Raw genomic sequence first — 15,732 nt, 5'->3', positions numbered from 1 at the left:
CAGTTTTGGCAATGAAGAATGTGGGTTTCTAATAATTCTTATTTTCCTTACATTGCTAAAATCTAGCTGTAACTAACAAAAGTACAAAGCAGTAGAAAAGAAGAAAATAATACATTTACTCTGTGTTCAGCAGCAATAAAACACTGTTGTGTTTAAATTTCAAGCATAATCAGCGAATGTTTAATTACATTGAATAATTATGTTTCTGTTTGTTTTAAACAAAATTCTGATCTATTAGATTCTTTCTTTAAAACCACCAGACTACATCCCTGTTATCCTGCACCTTAACAACTTGAAACAGACCCTTTAGACTCTCCTGATACAAGGTCATTGAGGAATACATGGCTATGATGGCTGACATCGATCCCCCAGTTAGAATTTGTTATGATTACTACACTTCTTTATGTAGGATTCCACCCCCTGTCTACATAGATCTAATCACTGAAAACAAAGATGGTTTCTGGCTATTGTGACCCATGTTATCAGTGCAATAAGGACCTCCAGGTGTAAGGGTAAGGTGAAAGAATGAGGACACTCACAAGAAGAGCCCTAGCAAGATGAGAATAATACCACATTTATCCTAAATTATGCCCTTCTCAGCAAATCCACAAATAAATTTAAATTTAAGAGAGACAGCATTAATCAGATTCAGTTAGTGAAATCAGAAAGTTGGAATATGTTGAAGAACTCTAACACTAGGAAAGTTTCACTTACATCATATTCTACTCTGATCCAAAACATTTAACATATAAAACAGCCAAATTAGAAGAGACTAGTCCAATGATACCAAGACATAGTATCTTCAAAAATAGAGGGGTTAACTATTTTATTCATCATTAGGGCTACATTGGTCCGCCTCTTATGAGTCATAAAACCACACAAGAGATTTGTAAATTGGTGAAAAGGGTCCAAAATAGGTCCTTAATATTTTAACCTAGTTCCTTAAATGGCTGATCATTTTTAGCATAGTTTAAAGAATAAAATTAAAACAAACACTACACAAGTTTCTTGAATGAAACTCTTCTTTTCCCTGTGATTTTGTACAAAATGAATTAACTTGAGTATATTTGCTACTTTTCTTCAGAGCCGACAAAAACTTTCAGCCTACAGAGTCAGAAATTGCCCAGACTGAGAAAGCTCTGGTCAAAAATTGTTGACAATCTGCTCATACAAACACTGTCATAATATATTGCGATATTAGGGTCTGCCTTTGCAGGCTGCTCTACCTGCAGAACTCCTCCTCCCACCCAGTCCTGTATTATTTCACACACAAAACCGGAGCATGGTAAATATACACATTTTTTTCCCAGAAACAACAGTTAGGGCTGATAATACATGTGAAGCAGAGATTTAGAGGTGGTTAGGCTAGCTATAGGAGTCCACTTTTCCAAATGTAATGGACCAGACCCTCAGTGCTGTAATCAGGATGGCCTCTTCACTTCTGAAGGATTCAGATTAACAGTGTCTGAGGATTTGGCATGATGCCACCTTTTTCTTAAATTCTGGTAAGAATCCATTGCTATGGGATTTAGCCCACCAAGTAAAAAGATAACATCACAAGGTGACAAAGTGAATGCAGACAGGGGAGAAAAGAGAAGGAGCTTCCATCCCTGTGTCCCTTGCTGAGGGTTCAGGTGCATCTGTAGATCTAGATTTGAATGCAACTGAGACTAAGTTCTAGACATGGCAAAATAGAGGAAAAGTGACTATATTCACAGCCTTTAGCACTGGGAAATGAACTTAGCAAGGTATAGGGGGAAAATACATTTTATGCTTTAAAAAAGAATATTCATAGCCTTTTTTGACTCCCATGTCATGGAAGTCTTGTGGGTTTCTGAATCTCAGTGAACTACTGAAACTGTGGTATTGGCCAATCTCCTAAAGCATCAATGGGAAAAAATGACATTAAATGAACCTAACGGTTATCGAATTAACACAAAAATCTTGAGCATGTGACATCAAGTGCACATCATACTTCATTTATTCAATGTTTTGTTCCTTTTGTAACACATAAAGAATTTTCCTACCTGCCAGCTATACATTTTCCTATAATTGTATTAGGATAAGTAATGGATTAAACCCAAAACCCTATCTGGAAATTTGGTCAGAGTTTGCATCTTGATATTACTTATAATGGCACAAATCTGAAGATACAGAATGCTTAAGAAATTCAGATTAATTCTTCAGCCTCATTTATGACTTTCCAGATCAGGACTTGTTTAGGCCTTGGGTTTTGGTGTGAATTCATCCCCGGATAAGAAGACTTTGGTAAACCATTGCAGAATGACTAGAGTGAAGCAGGAAACATAAAAATATAACTCAAGCGCCTCATATTGCTGCCCAAGACATGGATATTGCTCTGATCTAAAAGAGGGGCTTGTGCAGCTGCTTGACAGAATCATATGATGGAAGAATACAATGCACTGACTGGTCTAAAATGGAAAGGTTAAACTGCCTTCACCCCCATCATCACTTTCCACTAACATAAATCTTGTGTCTGACCCTAAAAGTTCACAGTAATGATAACTCCCTTTATCTAAATTGATTCTTGCGTTAAAATATTGTGCTTCCGATAACTGTATTAAATTTTCTAACTCTATTTTTATAATTTTTTTTTATTTTTTATTTTTATCAAAAACTACAATATCTGTTTCTTTGTTGCTTTTCTTTCTCAATTTATTTTACACTCCTGTGTGTGTGTTTATAGTGAATAACCATATATGTTTCTGGATGATTACCTGTACTCATTTTTATCCATCAGATTTCATTCTCACTGTAGTTTCTGTCCCTGGATGAATGCATATATACCTTGGAATGCATTTTCTTACTCTATCATAAAAATGCCTAACAAATGAAACAATGAGTAACAGATATACAGCAATCCGGGTTTGCTCTTGTTTCTAACAGGAAGCAGGCAGAACACATACAGAATACTTTGGATGTCTCTTTCTGTAATAAATACTAAAATGTACATGACGATGTGTTGTGTGAATCTGACCCACATTCTCTTAGGAGTATTTGGAATGACTATCTTATTGTGCCAAAGGTGAGCGCAGAATTTGGGAAGGCATCTCTTGGATAAGCAGACCCTGTAGATTGGTTGCAGCTTGATTCTTTACCATGTTCCAATGAAAACAAGAATTATTTTTGTGCAGCCTTAAAAGGCAAGCTAGAGAATGATACCGAATGTTGCAGCACATGTGTTGATTTGTTATGTTACATTTCAGCTGTTAGTTATGCTAATGGAACAGTTTCACATATTTTGTTTTGATGTATTTACTTTAATGGCTATGCGTATGGAGCTCTCTGTAATTGCCTGGTAACACTGATTGTATGATGTTCTGCTGTCACCACCAGGCCAGCACTGGAAATAAGTAAAAAAGACATGGGCCTTAATTTTCAGCCATGCAACCACTGCAGAAAGAATATGAGCTGGAGTGAAATGAAACCGAATTGAAAACCACCATGGGTGATTACCTAAGATTTGGCCTGCAACAAAACATGTAGGAAAATGAAGACAGTCCAGGTTTAGGTAACTTGTACACCTATTGTGAGCAGGGTCCCTGGCCACACACTGGCCTGGGCAGATAGGGGAGACAGTCAGCCTCAGGCCATAAGTAGAGCTGGAGGGGAAAACAACTAAATAGGGTAGCAGTTTAAGTTAGCCGGTGTGTGATAGGAGAGAGCCTTAGCCTCTGCTTGGTGTTTCTGTACAAATAACACTGATTCGGCTGATAATTCTGGACAAATACACAGAATAATGTCATTTGCTCCAGTAAAACCTCCATGTAGGAAAAGAAGACAAACTGAAGGAAGTCCAGATGCTCAGTAACATAAACCATATAAAGAGATTATTCTCCACTGCTCTTTACAGACACTAGTTTCAAAGACATGAAAGACATGTGAAGTAGCTTTGCTTATTACAGCATATATTGAAATATGCAGATACGATATACTCCTACACAAGGTTTGCAGAGGAGAAACAGACCAAAGTTTCACAAAGTGATTTTAAAAGTTGTGAGTTCTAATGATACAACACTGCTGCAGCCTTCTTCCCTGGCAGTGTCACACTATTCTGCAGTTGCTAACAGCATCAGCACGCATGGCCTGTGATGAACCTATTAACTTCTGGTTTATTCCCTGACTCACAGTGCATGCTCAATTAAGGGTGCTTGTTTATAGGAAATATCAGTTCCGCTTGACAGTGAGTGAGGGTCTAAAGATCAAATGGAGAGGATGATAACTGCAAAATGCCCTGACAACCAGAGAAAGAAAAACAGGACTGACCACTGAAAGATCCATTTTCATGACTAAGGTCATTATCTGAGGTCTGGACTGTGAGACCTGCAATTCTGACTCACACAGATCAAAGGAAAGGTACAGCACAATTAGATGATTTAGAAAAATATTATCTCTGATGTTAACACTAAGCAGATATTTTCCAAATATCCCACCGAGCAAAGGGGAGATTAGTGAAACTGAGTATAATAGATAAAACTGGGAATCGGCAGCAGAACCTAGAAATCAAACTATGCATGTTTAACATTTAAATCAAGAAATACCATGGAAACAATCCAAAGAGCTTCTTTTATTGTCCACAACCCAGATTTACTTTGGTGTGGGTTGTCAAGATCTGGAAATTTTTCTACTTTCTATCTTTTCAGTCTTTACACTGAAGAAATGTATTTTTGATGGGAATGAGCAAGCGTATTTGTGAAGACAAAACACATTGTTTACAACTTACTTGAGCTTGCTTGCAAATTTTGAAAGGATGAAGAGTTTCCTGGTAGAAAAGCTGATGATAAGCTTGTAGGTCAAACCAAAAGTACGCACTGTTCTTCCACAACTACAGATGAAAAATATTGTAAGTTATTGCTATCCAAATATCACAGCTTTATAAAAGGTTCACTTTCCAATGCAAGTAATTATTCAGCTCCTTGGGGTCACCACAAATCAAGCTCAATCTAAGATGGAGTTAATCTTCTGTTGCATATTGGCAGAAGGACAAGATATTTAATGGCATCATCATTCTGATATTTTATCTTTTATTGTATCCTTTATGCGTAATTGTCCATTAAAATTGTTAACATTGTAGTTAACATTTGAAAAGTAACCACATTTCAGTGGCATAAAGCCAGCACTAAAGAAGAAAAGCTGATAATGGACATGCAAAATTTGTGCCATGGTGAAATAGCATTTTGCAGCAATAACCAACACAATTAAATATTGTGTACTTGACATATGTTACTGGGACTATCGTTACATTTTTATTGCATACAATTCTGAGGCACAGTGTCTTGGCCTCATTTCATAAATTCAAACAAGCATCAAAAGTTATTTCAGGAGGAGGAGTCTTTCCTCAAGTCCTCTCTTTTAATCAAGTATTTATGGGGTTTGGATCTTAAAAATACCCTGAAACCCCTATCACTGGACAAGTGTTCCAAAAAGATAAGGTCAGGGAACTTTGTTCCACAAACTGCAGGCTGCCAGATCTGGCATATGGGTGAAATAGGCTCCACAGTCGTAGACAAACTTTAAGGAAATAATTTTCAAAGGAGTCTGGCACCTGCCAAGGCTAGAGGCCATGTGGGTAGGTGCTTATCTCCAGTGAAAAAATAAGTTACTTTTACTTAGATTTCTATCTATACACATTTGACAGTTTTAGATGAAGGTATTCAGCTTTGGAAACATTGGCTCTTGCCTTCTGGTAGCCAAAGGCATTTTTAGCTACTGCTGCTGCATTCCGGGTTGTGCCAGCAGTGAAACAGATGTCCATCTTGATTGCACTCAAATCTTCCCTAAAGACTCAATTTTTCTGCAAAGCCACTGAACACTGACTCAGATTCATAACTTGTTCCAACCAATCCTCAATTTACACCCAGCAATGAATGATGGATCTGCTGACTACAGAGAAGAAATAGTGTTATGTTTCCCAGAAATCCAAGAAGCTTCGTGGAAGCAGAAGAACGTTTTTAAAACATTGGAGATTTTGGACATCACTAACCCAACAAGTAAGAAGGAGGTATATTATCATGAGTAATAGCATAACAGATTTTCCATCTTTTTAAAAAATGTTTTTGTGGGTTAAGACCTCATTTTTTCTGCCAAGTTAAAGGCTAGTTTTTAAAAACGATTAGTCTTTTTTTATCCCTGATGGTACAATCAGATTTCCAATCGGTTTGAGACAGTTAGGATCTGACAGCTTGGTTAAGACCTGTCATTAGTTTGAATATACACATGAACAGTTTATTGTTGTTGAGGGATTGAAGTCTCACAAGTAATAATTCATCCAGTCATCAATCTTTCTTTCTCCATTTTTTTTTTTCAGTCTGGCTGCCCTCTATAACTTGGCATTCAGTCAATTGTAGACTAAATTATCACAGGGTAGGAAAATGCTCATACCTTATTCCCTGACTTCTCACAGAACTGTGTGAAGTAGTAGCCTGCTCTATTGTCCAAATAAAGAGACTGCAGCATGCTTTCCATTCCTGATCCCCTTAAGACAGCACTGCCAGCAGCACTTTTCCCCTGGATAAATAAAATACAGTTATACAGCAAGAAGTAACAGGCTTTCATTATTTTCAAATGTGAGTACATTGCAGTGGAGGGCCATGCAGTGTGTTCAATTAGTATTTTCACCCCATGAAACTAGACTCCATTTTCTACTACACATGCAGTCGATCATAGCTCTCCATACCTTTTCCCCACTAAATACTCACATCCAGTGGAATAAGTCTGATGACTGAGGCATGCAGAGTAGCAAAATGGCCATAGTATCCCTTAGGTGGATCTTCAATACTTGAAACAGAAAAGCAAACCCAGCCTTAATTCTGTCATTAACTCTTTAGTTATGAATCCAGGGAATTCTAATGATACTAGGCCATGTCACGTAGCTGTCAAAAGCAGACTCAGCTCAGGCTACCGTGTTTTGGATTAAGAGAAGTTAACAAGTGCTTATTTGGTCAAGCATCGAAACAATTAACTATCATGGAACAAAAGATATGTTTCCTGGGCTTACACACTGACATCAGCAACAAAATCATGAGCATTTACTGGGCAAGAAATCCATGCTCTTTAATCTGGCTAGCTCCTGAAGCATTTGAGGAAGGATATATCCTTTTTGACAATGCTCACAGTGAAGCTGGAGGAGGCTACAAAAGAGTAAGTTTCTGATGGTCACAAAAGAGAAACTTCAGCTGATTTGCTGTCTGATACCAGAAGTGGGAGCAGATGAGTGTGGTGGCTGACAACAAGCTTCTTTCCAAACAGTAACAGTGATGGGGAAGGGCAGGAGGAAGTCAGATTTCTGAAGCAGAGTAGGAAGATCCCCCTCCCCAGTATGAAGTTGAACTATGAATTCCTGCATTCCCCTTTGCATTATGGCAAATTGGGGTCTTGACTGCAGGTTCCAGTCTAGCCTTGTACATGTAAATGGATAGTATTTTCCTCTCTTAGCTAGAGGGAAACTTTGAATTGTGAAGTTGTATAAAAACTAATAGTTCATGGTGTGAATGTTTCCTGAATGTAAGTTTCTAACTGCAAATGTCCTCTAGTTGCAAAGACTAGCCTTTTCTTCTGTCAAAATTAACAAAGAAGTAAAATGGTTGCAGTGAAGTAATGAAGTATGATTTTGATGTAAAACCAATCAATCTTGTGCTCAAGTGATCAGCCAACTCCATGCACATGTAAAAAAGCCCAGATTTCATAATATGGTGGGCTGTTTTAGTTGTGAGGCCATGGGTATCAATATCTCAATGAAACAGCAGGCTGTTTCAAGACCATTCCACAAACATGAAAGGTTTTGGATATATTTTAAATTGCCAGATCTTGACATCTCACATGTTTGATTTGTCAACATTTTCACAGTTATTGAGAAGAGGCTCTTCTGTGCAGCCTGTGCCTCCTGAGGTTTGCTGGATTGAGGGCCTGCTTAGCAGGCAATAATTCAACAAAGAAGAGTGAATTACCTAAGCAACAAAGAGGAGTAGTACAAGTGAAGCATTTTTCCTTTTCTGAATTTTACTGTTTTAATGACTTTCTAGGGCAGATTCAGTTTTCAGTGTAAGTCTGGTATACTCTCCTAGGCAATGATTCTACTGAAGCATTTCTCCAGTAAGTTTTCAATAATAGTCTACTGAACACAAGGTCACCATGGAGAAGATCAACACTTTCTAGTGAAAATAAACCTCTATATATGCCATGATTTCCTATCAGATAGGTGAAAGATACTACACAGAAAATGCTGACATTCTAATTATACCTCTGCATAAGGTATTGACATTCATATAATCAAACCAATTTCTCATCATCATTGACTACTTTCCCTTTAATACTAGAGAATAAAATGTTTTAACCCATAATTCAAGACAACTAGTATTTTTAAATAGTACTTACTTGGAGCAGCTCAGCATAGGTGTACTTTCTATGACCCTGGGATTTTGAGTCTTTGGTGTCATCCAAAGCCGAGTAATGAATCATGTCTCTGTTGGCTGATTTTGGCCTGGATCCACAAACAAACAAAATTTTCAATACATACTTAAGAAAAAACTAGGACTGCTTATAAAATAAACAACTAAGGGGCATGGAAAGAGGTAGAATGACATAGTGAATAGTAGAGGAAAAAGTACATAGAGAGTTCAAACTTGTAATAAATGTAAAAAATGCAGAGGACTACTTTTTCATGTAGCCCTGTGGAAATCACTGACACAGTATGTCTTTGAGGGCAAGCGCTTGAGACAGGTTAAAAGAATATTAATGTATGTAGAGAATATCAGCTATTACACAAGTGAAGGTAAAACACTTTTTTGTGAATAAACAAAGGAGAAATAAACCCTTCTGTGTGGTGGCACAAACAAAAGAGAAACTAATCAGCCAGACAGGAGTTGTCCATGCATGCAATCTGTACCATAACTGTGCTTCCCTAAGCAGATCATTATATTAAAGAAAAATATTCATTTAAACAGTAGGATCTAAAAGCCTTTCATAAATATTTGAGGTACGCTGGTGTGCAGAAAGAAGTACAAGGGACTTCTGTACTTGCCACTTTCTACTGATAGAAATATCATCCCTTTGGGGGCTCTGTCTTGATGGCAGGGTAGGTGATAATCTTGATGATTTCTTCAAAGAGAAATTCGGCGTATGTAGTTTTAGTAAAGTTTTTGGTGAGCTTGTTCTACTTTTCTGAAAGACATAACAGAAAAATAAGGCAATTCTGATTATTGTTCTACATTTGTGTTTTCTTAACATGTTCTCATTAACTATTTCAAAATATTCAAGGGTTTTCAGGTCTATTTTTCCTTGTCAATCACAATATGTAAAACTGCAAATTGCAAAAAGCTTCTCTGAATATTTTGCAAGATTTTTCAGCACACCTTAATAACCACCATAGCTTTAAAATTGTACTTTTAACAGGTAGAAATATGTTACATGCACTCTGTACAGAATTACAGCGGATGTCAGGTGAACATGTTTTGTGAGTTTTTACTAGGATTGCCTTAAGTAGCTCATTGTAAAACAGATACAGTCACTCAGATAAGGACAGAAAGGGAGCATTCTGCCACATCATTGGGAAGGGAAGGGAAGGGAAGGGAAGAGGGAAAGGGAAAGGGAAAGGGAAAGGGAAAGGGAAAGGGAAAGGGAAAGGGAAAGGGAAAGGGAAAGGGAAAGGGAAAGGGAAAGGGAAAGGGAAAGGGAAAGGGAAAGGGAAAGGGAAAGGGAAAGAAATGGTCCATCAGCTGATTCTATGAGGTGCATAGGTCCCAGGTCATAGTTTTCTTCAAGTGCTGAACTCAACAGGGACTGGAAAACCTGTGGAGCCAAGATCCTGTCTGCCTGACCTACAGCTAGTCCTGGGTCATTTGCACACCTTGTGAAGCCAGAACTGGTCTCTGTAAGAGGCAGTTGCCTCTGGCTCCCCTTTTCAGGAATCTGGCTCCTGAACCCAGCTTCTTCTGAACAGGAAATCTGTCCCTCTGCTTTTCCTCCACTATCTCCATGAATTATTTTTAAAAAATAGAATTGTAGTTGAAAACTATCCAACTCAAAGTAACAGATGTGTGTGTGAACAGATCTATGGGCATAGCCCATTCAGTTCTTGATACTGGAACCACAGACTTGAGCCACATTCTCCAGGTACCTTCTGTCCTGAGCCTTAACACTGTGTTGCCTAAAACCTGCAGCTTTCATTGCAGTTATCTCTCAAATTCAGGCTTTCAAGGAAGAAAAGAGTCAAAACTGAACTGGCCACCTGCAAGTGACATGTTATGAAAAGGTCTGTGTTGTGTAGCTTATGACTCTCTATAGAAGCAAAAGTAATGTGTAGCTGACTGAAGGATTCAGGTGACAGAAGATGAGAACTGTGCCCTTTTTACAAACGTGATGGGTAAATTCAGGATAACTGCAGTGAAGTTGTAAGAATTAATCTGGATTAAGATAAAGCTGGTTGAAGGACAGAATCTGTGCCAATAGGTACTTAATTTTAATTTCAATCCAAAAGACCTATGAAATAGCCACAATGTAACTGAGAAGAAAAATTGACTCATGTTATAGCAACCTGTTACGTAAAGTATAGTAAAATCATGTTGTGTTTTTATATACAACCACCTGCCACAGACCAGTTTGCTAAATCTTGACTTCATAAGAATCAAGTACCATATTCTTATTCCATTGAATTCAAGGAGTTTTATCGTTATTTTTGATGGGACAAGGCTTTGTTTTTCAGTGTTGTGATCCTACCTACCTGAGGAATGGAAGGTGGTATCTTGGGCATGCAAGACTTAAGTTGCAATGGTAGCAATGACACTATATGTGGAAAAGGATCAATGTCCACCCTTGGTCTCTGTTGGCATGTGTGCCACATCTTCAGTTTTGCACTGGCAGTTTCTATTGCTGTTGAATGAGTGACACAAAATCTGGGACCCCTAGAGGAAAACAAAAAGCAAAAAGCCAAAACCACAAAACAAAACACAAATCTAAAAAGTAGAACTTCCTCAAAGCTGTATCAAACCACAAAACTGTATCAAGATATGGAGCTGTATGCACCTACAATTAAAAAGCAGTTAGTGTTAAAGATATGTTTAGACACTACACTTTTCCACATCTAAAACCAAGCCACACATAAACAAACACAGGTTGCAAATTCTGCACCATTACATAGTTGCCTTTGTATGAGTCTTCATATGAGTAGGATATGCCCCATTCATCCTACAGCAAATAACAGGGAAGGGTTGTAGGCCACAGGACATATACCACAACTCTCATGAGGCTCCCCAGCAAAGTACACAATTGCAGGTGCTTGTTTATGCCTGCAATTTGTTGATTCCTCTTGGGGAGGAGAAAAGGCATTAAAAAGTTTAGCTTATGTTTTGGAAACAGGTTAAAATTTGTATCCTTGCTTAAGCCGTCAATAACGTAAAAGGCATTTCGTATGACAGACATTGAACAGTAAAGTCTCAGGGTCAAATTCCACATAGATGTATACACAGAGCATCCTCAGAAACTTGAGAAGGGCAGTACAGAGAACAGTTTAGGACAGAATTAACCTTCTATGCCTGGAGGGGTTTCTCTAACCTGCAGCCTAGTTTACTTGAATGGTATCCAAGGTAGCTATACACAAAGTAGTTCAGATGCTTTGGCAGTAAAATAACAAGGGCTCAGTAAGGCAGATCTACCTGGCTCGTCAGCAGATTGCAGTGTAGTTTAGGATCAACTAAAAATTCAGAGGCAACATCTGCTAGTATTTACAATGACATTGCTCCCCATAATTGCCATGGAATAAGTGAAGTGAAATAAACTTAATAGGCTTACCAAAGAAAAGAGAAATTTGTTAAACAATAGAATCTTAGTTCATGTTCACTTTTTCATACCAGTAAAGAAGTAGAGGTTTCACAACTTCAGGCTGAATCCGTCTCAAATGCCTTACATTCCACTGCTCTCCATGCAGTAGATTAAGTCTGAGTAACACTTCCGAACTGAGGAAGTAGTCTCCACTGCTCAGAAGATACAGTTTCTTCATCTTATTGAGTTGCCTTGAGACAACAAAAATAGTTATATAAGCATGTATCAGCTTCTATATAGAACCAAGTATGGTTCACCCTACTGGTTAAATCGCTGTCATGCAAAATGTTTTTAATTGAAAATGGCTGAAGCCAAAATCAAAAAAAAAATCCACAGTTAAGTTAGAGACAAGTTGTATATAAGATAAAATGTAAAGTGCTATAGAATAGACAATCTGAGTTCAGCAGAGCCTTTCATTAAAGCAGTGTGTCATACCGAATGCCCTATTTGTGAATTTAAGTTATTTTATTCTTTTTTTTTCTTTCTTTCTATTGTCACCTGTTTTCCAAGTCTCTTTCTAAACAACACCATAATACTATGGTAATTCTGACTTCATGTAAGCTTTGCAAACATGATTGCAAAAATTGTTTTATCAGCTTCAACAGAGTCATTCCTAACTTCCCCTGAGAGTCATCACCTAACTTAACTTATGACACTCATGATTACTTTAATTGTGTCTGTTCTATTCAAACATTACAAGTTATTCTGAATGAATCTAACTGGGTTACAAGTATTAAAACAATGGGAATAACCAATAATGAGAAGTACCTTTGCTGCCTTGTAGTGTTTTTGAGCACCTTTAGTCTTTCAATATCCATCCAGAGCCACCAGTACCTCTCCCCAAGTGTTCCTTTAATGAACTTCTTGAATCTTTCAAACTCACGTCTGTTGCCAGTATCAGAAGTCCTGTGACTAATACACCAGGCAGCTCTACTGTCTGACCCATCACTTTCAGAACTTGATTTTGAGCTTACTTCTTCAGTGTCTTGTTCTCTCACATCTCTGTGGGAGTCCAAGACAGAAAACGGAGAAGAACTTTGGGAAAGGAGTGACTCTGCAGTGCCATGGGCAAACTTATTATTTGATAGCTCATGTATAAATACTTCAGGCTGTTTGTGGAAATCCACATTATTGTGAATGTCAGCAGTTGGCAGGTGGGTCAGTTCTGAAACAGGTTCCTTCATTACAAATTGAGTATAATCTGGTATGAATTCTTCTGGTGTCCGAACGGTTGCGCTTTCCTGTTCATTTTCTTCTTTTGCTGAGCTGTCCAATTTCGGTTCTACATAAACTCTTAACTGAGTGTGAGCACACGGTTCAGAAATGGCCACAGAAGAACCCTCCTCAGCCTCCCTGGATGTCTTCCTTAAAATGATGGCTTTTGATTTCCTTGAAGGTTGAAGGAAACTCCATTGGTGGACTTCCTTAGACAGGAAACCTGCTTCTGCATTAAATCAGAAAAGATTGTTAAAGACTCTTCTGATTCAGGACTGTTCTCTTGCATATCAACATTTCTAAGTTAAAAAATGCATATATATTTTTATATTGTTCTACTGCAGAACAATCAGACCATGTCATGCTGCAGAGCAGAGAACAGCAGAGGTGCTTCTGCTGTTGCTATATGTTTAGAAATTCAGCCCCATGACTCATAAACTCATTCCCTGTTGAATTCTGTAGAGCAGCAGAGCCAATTGTCTTGTTTACTCAGCTGACCATCCCAGCTCCTCAGCACTTGTTAAACCACCTTGTTGTGCTGCAAGGCCCAGTTTCTTCCTGAGCATTTGATCATAGTTTGATCAAAGTCACAGTATGTAGCAGGATTGTTTTTTGTTTAGGCCTGAGAAGGCTAGGAAGTGATAATTCTTGTCTATTTACGTTGGTTATTGCACTAGACTAAAACATCTAACAGGCTTCTGTCAGTTGGGTAAATTCTTGACATACATAGGACAACAAAACAGATGATTATGTCAAGGGCTCTGGAAACATTTAATAATCCTGCAGTCCAGTCTGCCACCCAGGAATGGCTTATTTCCATTTTAAAATGTTTCATAACTAACAAGTTCACAACAGTGACAAGCCCTGGTTTTTTTGGTCTACACTTCTCTATTTAATTCCTTTTTTCCCAACTCCTCATTGTCTCCATGCTATTAAGCATGCCCCAGGATCCTGGTCTGCTGGGAAAGAAACTTACTGATTCAACTTGCTCAAATACGTTTTCTACTTCTGCCAGACTGTTAGCAAATGAAGTAGTTCTGAAGCATGTTAACAAAGATAACCTTGAGTGTACATACTGCTCAGCTAGGTTGATGCTGCTGTCACTGTACAAGTCAGTCCTATAAAACTGAATAACTACAGGTATATGAACAGCAGCAGAATCTAAGTGAAATAAAGAAAAAAAAAAGTCGTAATTCAGCTGTGGCTCTACAATATCTTCATATCAATCCAGTGTTTAAACTATAAAATAGACTGAACCTTCTGTATTTCCCTAAAGTCAAGATGTAGGCTATTGTATTGCTATTGTATCGCTATTGTATCGCTATTGTAGGTAGGCAAAACATTGTCAGTGAAGAGACTGCTACAACTTCTAAGCACATGTACTACATGAGGTTGTGACAGAAAAGGGCTAAATCTCTCAGATCCACTGAATTCACATTTTTAACGTTAATCAGCCAGTGAAACCATCTATGGTTGCCTAGTCAATAAATGACAATGGTAGTTAGACATTCTTTCCATCTTCCTCCAAAAAGAAGCTACATCTATCTAGTGCTGGCCACTGTCACAGACAGCCAATTGGATTGGGAACATGGCTAGCCTGCTCTGCACTTACATCATTTTCTGTGTAAGTATATATGGCACAATATTTTGACATTAATATTAAAATCAGTGTGGTTTAAAATATGTTCTCTTATTTTTTAACTGTTTTCAAATGTTTTCACTTGAGAAAGAAAAATTATAGCTTCTCAACACAGTTCTGTGAAACTGAAACATGAAGAATAGATTTCACAGGACCTGAGGCAATTAGGGAGGGAGAAACACAGCTCTTGATTAATCAACAGCCAAGTGGCTCAGGGTTTTGCTCAAGACATTAATTGTTAACCTTGATCCAACTGAAGCAGTGAGCAAGGAATTCAAACTGGATTGTCCAAGCAAATACCTTCAGCTATTGAACTCTTTCTAATTGCAGGCTGGCTCTGAGAATCTTAGCTGATGCGCTTTACTGCTTCCAGTGCCTGACCCCTACACCAGTTGAATACTGTGCCTGAAAAGAAAATCTGACTAGAAGAATGAGAGATTTCCCATGAAATAAGCATAAGGAAGAATAATAAGCACAGGGAAAGTGACAGTTTGTGTTATAAAATAATTTTTTTAGATGTGAAATATTAACTGAGGCAAAATGCTGTTGACTGCAGGACAGCTGCAGCCAAAGAGGACAGAGAAGCCTGTGCCCAGCCCACTGCAATACAGAGCTACATAAATGCTTTGCAAGAATGGTGCATTTGTGACCTCTCTACTCAAAGTACTGCAAAAATTAGTGGTGAAGTCATGAGCTGCAAACAAAAGCAGCTTCAATAACTTTGTTAATCATTCATGCATCAGCAATATATATCCTGGAGTCATCCTCATGGGTTTGAGGAAGAAGACAGGCTTCTGGAGCTACCATGTCTTCCAATTTACGATCCAGCCATTGGACACCAAGGTCCCAGCAGTACAAGTCTCAGAGTAGAATGGCTGCTTTTCTCCCCAAGAATGGGGGCCAGCAAATTCCTAATATGAGCTGACACTTCCCGGTTCGTCTTGCTACTGCCTACGAAACAGAAGCAAGGTTATCAGGTATGCCCATAATGTCCATAACCTGCAATCAGGTATGTCCATAATTCATCTGTATGTTCTCTCCCA

The 15,732-nt window shown here is 38.2% G+C and overlaps 1 protein-coding gene across 1 annotated transcript in view; it reads right to left on the bottom strand.

Moving 5' to 3' along the window:
- The window catches only part of RGS22 (regulator of G-protein signaling 22), a 58,605-nt gene that overhangs the window by 23,449 nt on the left and 19,424 nt on the right, over positions 1–15,732 (bottom strand). The window contains exons 8-13 of the mRNA XM_010016703.1: positions 12,974–13,224; positions 12,604–12,859; positions 11,865–12,026; positions 10,739–10,919; positions 6,403–6,528; positions 4,745–4,846 (exon numbers count right to left, since the gene is read on the bottom strand). Of these exons, the coding sequence (XP_010015005.1) occupies positions 4,745–4,846; positions 6,403–6,528; positions 10,739–10,919; positions 11,865–12,026; positions 12,604–12,859; positions 12,974–13,224 (1,078 nt within the window). The remainder of the gene's footprint in view (positions 1–4,744; positions 4,847–6,402; positions 6,529–10,738; positions 10,920–11,864; positions 12,027–12,603; positions 12,860–12,973; positions 13,225–15,732) is intronic.

Source organism: Nestor notabilis, unplaced genomic scaffold, assembly GCF_000696875.1.
Source record: "Nestor notabilis isolate BGI_N333 unplaced genomic scaffold, ASM69687v1 scaffold2516, whole genome shotgun sequence".
Taxonomy (NCBI): Eukaryota; Metazoa; Chordata; class Aves; order Psittaciformes; family Psittacidae; genus Nestor; species Nestor notabilis.
The sequence above is the reverse complement of the archived record's forward strand: the minus strand, read 5'-3'. Positions and strand labels throughout refer to the sequence as shown.